Genomic DNA, 7,812 nt, shown 5'->3' on the forward strand with positions numbered 1-7,812 from the left:
TAGGATGAGTACTTTCTTTGTTGTTGATAAAGTTTATCACTATGCCTGGCTTGGGTGACCCTGAATCATTGCTTTAGTAATGCTGATGAATGCCAAGGCTGCTGTGGGATGTCACATGATGTCTCACTTCTACCCATTTGTCTTCTTTATTCTCAGCGTGTGTGTACATGCCATTACTGTTCTCATTTAGTTTCTCTTCCTTATTTCCCTTCACAGGTATTCCTAGTCTGGTTTTGCTGTGATCATTGGTGTCTCTGTTATGGTTCTTGTTGACTCCTCTTTCCTTTCCTCTCAACCCCCACCTGGTTAAGGCAGATGGCTGCCGTTCCTGATTATGGTTTTCCTGGAGGTTTCTTCCTGTTAAAAGGGAGCTCATCCTCTCCACTGTTGCCTGCCACCCCGTGCATGCTCAGGATGGAGGACTGACTCAAGGAGAAGATTTCATCCAATTTTGGCATTGACATTTTTATAAAGACAGTTGAATTTGATTCAACTGAACTTGTTTAAATTCTCTTTAAAGTTCCAGGAAAGGATGCAACTTATAAATTGGTGCTATTTGAAAAAAATGATTTGTGAGTTTTGGGCAAAATACTGCACAAATTCATCAAAACAGTGTAAGACAACCACAAAAAAAAAGCATTCAAGTAAACTGAAATCTCAATTCATACTAATAAAAACTTGTTATCATAGCCGTCATGAATATAGCATTTCTAGTTGTACCAGCTTTTTAATTAAGTCTGATAGCTTTAATCATAGTGAGGGGTATCTTTTCCTTTAGAGAGAAAGAAAAGACTGAGCTGAGACACATGAGACAAAAGCAGGGCGACTCTGAGGCTCAGAGGACCCGAAGTCAGAAAACACCAACAGGTTGCAGGTTACTTGTTTTTTTTCCTCCTCGTGTTTTGTGTCCATAATCGATGTAGCTTTGGTTCCATGTTGCCATTTTCCAGTATCAACAGAAATATGTTAATGTGGGCAGCAGCACAAAGAGGCTACTCTGTGAGTGTCTATTCTCTCTTTCTTCATCGTTTCTGCTCTGCATCTCTGCGACCCTGTGAGCTCTCCCAGCATGCTTTTCTCACGCTGTAATCTCACACCTGAGTATAAGGTGACTCTCTGGAGCCTGATGCTTTGAGGTCATCTTTACACCACAGTGCCGGGAGAAAAGGTGCACACACATGTTCTCCCCAATGCTGTACAGTGAGCTATAGGTGCTTGTATAAGGAGTGGGAGTGCTGCAATTTGTTTTTGTCTCTTGCCAACAATGTGACACTGCACTTTCATTACCACCGCTTATGTAATGATTTATAGTCTTCTATTAATTTGCTCAGTCTAGAACAGGTCCAGTGTCTTATTTTTAGACGAAACGAGATAATTAGTTTGAATCTGTTGGGCACGAAAGGAAAACATGATCTTCAAAAAGTGAAACAGTACTGTCAGAATGCACATGTGTACGTGTGTAAAGGACAGACCTGGTGCCTACATAACTGCTGTTATGCTCTTAAAACAGATAACACCAAAATAATCCTTGTCAAGTACTTCTAAATGAGTTTTGACTCGGCCAGACCAACGTGTGAGTGATATCACATGGATATGTGTGTTGCTGCTTTAACCAGAACTTTAAGCCTGTTCTGGAGATTCCTACAAGTGCTAAATATGTTTAACACAGGGTGGGGTGTTATTATGAGCAATAAACAGCCCAGGTGGAAGGAAAGTCCCCAGAGAGTGTGCAAAGGTTTTCTTTATCTACAATGGCATGTGTGTTTGTGTCTCTGTGAGAAATGTGCCTGCCAATACATACTTTGGATGGGTGTTGTCACTTTGATGCTATTATTTCTGCTGTCATGAAGTGATACTAATGATTATTGATGAAACAAACACAACATATTATATAAAATATAATCCTGTCCTGCCAACTACTGCTGCATGTGCAATCATTACTTTTCATTCATAATGATGGCATTTGGCTTGGTCTTTACCATGGACATCAGCTTTATTTTCTGCTCAACCAGACAGGAAGGCTTTAATTTGACCGCAGACAACAATCTTGGCTCCTTCACACAGCTAAAATGCGAGATATGTGGCTGCCGTTGAAACTCAGCAAGCTTTTTAAGTAACCGATGAAGTCCTAGAACAGGTTTTGGCATGAAAAACACTTAAGATTTACAGCTGACAACAACTTTTCTAGAGATTCTACAGCCATATCCACTATAGAAGAAAGGTTAAACAGGTTAGTGTCTACAAAAGAAAATTGTAGACCAGCATGTGGACACTGATAGAGACGTCAACACAAAGCAAAGCAATGGATGCCTACTTCCACTAGAAAGAGCAGTTGATAAAGCTGCTGAAACTCAGATCGATAAGGACACTGATAAACATGTCAGACATCTGACCATTTGTGATTCAGGTACAGGAAGGCTACAGGTGCTCTGTCAGTGCTTACACAATTTAAACACACACTCTATTTGTAGTTTTATTTCCTCCAGCCAGGATTTAGGGACAAGTTGGAAATCATATATTTACTTGGGTGCAGTTGAGGTCTTTGCGTATAATTTCTCCAAAAACAAGGGGGAGGGATACCATTGAATTCTTTAAAAAACTTTGGCTGTTTGGTTAAGTTCAGCTTTTCACAATCCAGTGCTCAGACTTTATATTTAAACATTCAATGGGATGGAAAGCTAACAAGAAATCGTCACGTGATTTGTTGCTTATCTAAACAGTTGCTCCATCAGATGTCGCTGTTGCTTTCAGCTGCAGCAAAGCAAGTTGTCCACTGCTGTCCTTTTAGCACACTGCCCTCTACTGGATTTATTGTGTCATTGCTTGAACTATCTTATCACTTGCTGCTTCAAAAAACTCAGTTGATAGATTTAATCCATCGATTAGACATAGAGTGCAATATTGTGAGAAAATTTAAATCGACATTTTCGAGAAAATACACACAAAATAGATAAATAACATAAATATAGATAATAACATAGGTAAATAAGTACAATGAAAGAGATGCGCCTGAAAAACAATACCCAAACAAACAAAAGTATGTTTTGGGTTTTAAACTTTGACTGATATTTGATACATATATTTATTCATAATTTTACTCTTGGTTTGTTAGACAATTAACAAACCAAGCTTTGGGACTCTGACCAAAAAAAAAAGAAAGAAAAAAACCCATCCCTAAATAAAAACATAAATATGTGAATATATTAAAATAAACCAACGCAATTGTGATCTACAGGAACTATGGTGATATTACCCCTTGTTTAAACCAGTTAGTGACGGTGTGTCAGCTGTTTTGCACTGAGCTCTGACAAACAGCGACGAGGTGGAAAATGAAAGTGATAAGTTTCGTTTTCCAGAGTAATAGCTGATGCTCGATTATAAACAGAGCCGCTGTCAGCGAAGCAATTCAGAAATCAAACAAATCCCGTGCCTGCGTTTCAGAGACTCTTCAAACACCAGAACCACCAGGCAACATGAGCAGATTCGGTAAAACAAGTTTTTCTTATGAATAATGTTTTCTGTTTTTTCATAGTCATATCTAATTTAATTGCGATTCTGCATTCGTTTAGATCAGGTTTATTCAACTGCGTCACTTTGGGCTTCAAAGCGGTGGGGACATCGGTGCTCTGAGGGGAAAGAAAAGCAGGCAGTCTACATGCACTTTGTTGGAAGAGAGGGATTTACATGATGTTCGAATTGATTATTAGGACGGGAAGGGGGGAAAGGGGTATATCCTAAGCGACAAAAAACAGGAGCATAAAACCCACAGCAACGTTGATCACATGATTAACATTCATCCATATTAATCACATTTACGACTGACACGTAACGCTGCCAACTTCACATCTTCTTTAGAAAATTTGAGCTAATAGAAACTATAGTGACAACAGTGATTACTCAGCTGATGACCTGTGGATGCTAAATGGCACTGACCTGTTTCAAATGCTTGATTATTACTTCATTTATTTTTTTGATGTCAGAAGAATTTCAGAAGAGCTCATGATTCAGGTCATGACCCACGCTGACCTTTTCTGGAGATGGGATTGTTTCTTTTCTTCTACATTTGCACAAAACACTTCCTTTGTGTGCACATAAACCCGTCTCGTTTATATAGTCGACATTTCATGGTGCAATCTGTTTTTTTTAACATCCATGAACATCTATGTGTGTTTGAAGTAATCGCAAATATATTGTGGGTGAAACAACCGCCAGCAAGGCGTTTCCTCTTTGAAAATAGAGCTCACCAGTGACAAATACAGAATTCAGCTGCAACAACTGCCCCTGTATATAACCTTTGAACAGCACTTTATCAGCTTTGTGTGACACAACCATTAAATTTCAGCTCTGGGATGAGTTTACTGCCATTTAGCTACCAGTTGTCATATGTATATGCATGAGTGTGTCACTGTCCAATGTGTTGCTTCATACTGCTGTTTTTTTTTTTTTTTATCTCTCAACTACACTCTCTGTGCCTGTTTTTCCTCGTTCAACAGCGAAAAATCTCTTGACACAACAAACACACACTTCCTTGTTAGACTTTTTTTTTACAGCAGACGTTTTGACACATCACTGCAGGAAATAGACAGGTGTGTAAATGATGTGCTGCTTTCCACTTGTGGGAAGATCCAGCTGTTGTGCATGCTGGTGCATTTTCATGGCTTATGGGGGCGCTAAAAGGAACTTAGCTACGTTAATATCATTCTTTACTTTTAATGCTGTGGAAATGGTTTATTCCACTTTTACCTGACCGTGAGCTGAGCTGTGTGTGTGTGTGTGTGTGTGTGTGTGTTGACACACTGTGCTTGGGTGTTAGGTTCCATGTGTCATAAAAAAAAAAGAAAAAGGAAAAAACTCAAGACTAGTCTAGCCTTGCAGTGTAACACAGTGCTGTACAGTCAGCAGAGGGACACAGAAATACATATCTAAAAGAGAAAATAAAAAGGATCAATAAGCAATACAGACACTCATAATGAGCTAAAATGGCGTGCACACAGATAACACAGTGGAGTTGAAACCCACAGTCATCCAAAGCAGACCCACACGCTTACAGACTGAGAAAAGAAAGAGAAACATTTCGTATTGGTGCTGATAAAAAATGGCCAAGGTTAAGGTTAATGAAATCCTTTCAATATGTGTTAATCTGCGTGAAACCGACTTTGTTCCCTGGCCTTCCAGTTGATAAGATTAAGCTGTGGGTTTTCTTCCCCTGCACAGAAACAAAAACATACAGTTTCACTTTGCTGAGGAGGGCTTTGGGTCACAGGTGAAGGGAGAGGCCAGGATAATTTCCATCAATAAATCACCAAATACAAAATTAGGCAAAGGTGTAGCGTTACATGTCAGCCAGTTTAAATCATAAAGGAAACACTTAAAAAAAAACAAAAATGTATATATTTATTACACATATTTTTAAGGGTTGAATTAAATGGACATGTCTCCAGCATCTCCTCAGGAAATGACGTCATCCCTTCAGCATTCATAGACTTATAACACTGTTTCTTACGTTCCCATGCTGTGTTAAACACGTTTTTCTAATGTCTTTGCTTTTGTTATACACATACAGACTGGGTTCCTTCATTGTGGACTGAGACCTTTGAAGAACTGTTTTACGATGACAATGAGCTCGACTATGGAGACGTTTGGACTCTCAACTTCAACTACAGCCAGACAGACACAGTAACCAAAGAGGAGAGGAAGAGAGGCTGGAAAGTGTACTCCCACTGTGCCTATGGATAGTATGTATTGTTATTCCTTTGAAAAAAACCCAGTATTGATATCTTTAAGTGATATTAAGTGACAGGTATTGACTAGTTGACAGATTTGCCTGTGAAAAAACGAGTTAATCCAGTTTATTTTTGTGCCAGCATAAGATTCCCCTGTTATGCTTTCTTAAACTTGAAAAACGTGCTAATGTTCATGTGAGTGTGCTGGTCATGTGATGTAATGATTGTGTGTTTGGGAGCCACTTCTGTACAGTGATAAAACAGTGCCATTATGTGGAGAATACAGGTTCTGCACTCTGGTTCAACAGGGTGAATGTGAAGGTTAGACTCTTTTAAGATGACTCAGGAGAGAGCACAGGAGGCTATTTATCCAACACAATTCTGGGGAAATTGATCCTTGTCAGTTGAAGTAGCAAAATAAGATTCAATAACTTCAATAAAAATATTTTAGGGTTGAAAGTGCAGCTTGAAATACCTCCCCGCCACTCACTCTCAGTATCATCTCCTCTCCCCAGTTTTAGGTGTGGATCCTGTAACAAGACCTGGCCTTCGGCGCGGGTGGTGGTGTTGTTCCGCTACCGGCTGCGGAACGACCGCGGCACAGTGATCATGCGACCCTTTCGTCAGGCCTGTCGCCGCTGCAAAGACGACGAGTTTGACTTTCCCGGCTTTGAAAAGAAAGAGGTGGAGAACGCCTTGCTCAGGCTGTTTTCCAAAATCCGGAAGAATTGCTACGATGAGGAGGACGAAAGCGACGGCGGCTCATCAACATGCTCTGCCAAAGTTTGGACCAAACCACATGAGCAGGCACTGTGTGAGGCCTGTCGTAACGGCATTTGCTGTCAGGATGATGACTAGAAATGTTTGCGTGTGCACATCTGTCTGAGAGAGAGAGAGAAATATAGAGAGAGATGTTCTTACTTTTGTATTTTGCACTTTTACTTTTTGGCAGTAATTTAGGCTTATTATAGTGTTCAGCTGTACGTCATGGATATCATATACCATTGGAGCCAATAATGTAGTTGTAAAAAAGAAATGATTTCTTTTATATCTTTTAGTAAATCATTGGAAACTCGCACTAATTTGAGGCACTCGTTAATTCCTGCATTTTTCTGATGTATGGTACGCATGATGCACTTTAAGTTGACATTTTCTGGTAACAAATAGTCTCTTCATTCTATAATACTGCTTCATAATTTGGTTAAGATTTCTCAGATGTGCATACGACACATTTTTATATTTTACCAACTTTTTACTGACAATATTAGGATGCTGTGGCAAGTTGTTGCTTATTAAGAGGTGTTAATAAACAAATATTTGTACATATGTCTGTTGTTTCCTTCACATGTTGTAAGGTTGAGTTCATATATAGAGTTATTAAAAAAAAAGAAAGTAAACCCTCTTTCGATTCAGAGGATTTCCATATCAGGACATAATAAAAAAAAAATTAAAACATGACCCCTAACAAATCTTAAAATTATGTAAATGTAACCTGAGATAAACAATACATGACGTTTTCGATCGTACAATTATTTATTAAATGAAAACAGAACGAGTACACTCCATGGTTCAGTTGCGTTTAGAACCAGCTTTGTTAGCATGACCTTGAAGTGATTATTTTCTGTATGACATGACCAGTCTCTCACATCGTTCTGGGGAAATTTGAGCTCATTCTTCTTTATTAAGTCATCTGTCCAAAGGACATCGTTCCAGAAGTGGTTGTGATTTGTTCCGCTCAAACTTTGCGAACCTAATCCGTGCTGCCATGTTTGTTTGAGACAGAAGAGGCAAAATCCTGCAACACAACCAAACAAGCCATACTTTTTTTAGTTGTTTTCAAATCGTTACAGTCATGAACTTTAACACTATATATGCTAACTGAGGCCTGTAGAATCTGACATGTAGCTTGTGGGTTTTATGCAGTTTCTCTGAGAATTGCACAGTCTGGCCCTGGGGTGAACTTGCTGAGACACCCACTCCTGGGAAGTTTGACAACTGCCTCGAATGTTTTCCACTAGTGTGCAATCTTTCTCAAGGTAGATGTCTGGGAATTGAATCATAAATTCTCCCAGATTGATGGTCAGCAATG

General features: G+C 39.3%; 1 protein-coding gene across 1 annotated transcript; it reads left to right on the forward strand.

Moving 5' to 3' along the window:
- The first annotated feature begins 3,354 nt into the window (after positions 1 to 3,354).
- Positions 3,355 to 7,020, forward strand: LOC140275399 (receptor-transporting protein 4-like). The gene is made up of 3 exons (XM_072370862.1): positions 3,355 to 3,486; positions 5,564 to 5,735; positions 6,239 to 7,020. Exons 1-3 carry the CDS (start codon positions 3,474 to 3,476, stop codon positions 6,579 to 6,581), a joined length of 528 nt encoding a protein of 175 aa, XP_072226963.1. The 5' UTR covers positions 3,355 to 3,473; the 3' UTR covers positions 6,582 to 7,020.
- Positions 7,021 to 7,812: the final 792 nt, after the last annotated feature.

Source organism: Leuresthes tenuis, unplaced genomic scaffold (assembly GCF_036924035.1).
Source record: "Leuresthes tenuis unplaced genomic scaffold, fLeuTen1.0.hap1 SCAF_18, whole genome shotgun sequence".
Taxonomy (NCBI): domain Eukaryota; kingdom Metazoa; phylum Chordata; class Actinopteri; order Atheriniformes; family Atherinopsidae; genus Leuresthes; species Leuresthes tenuis.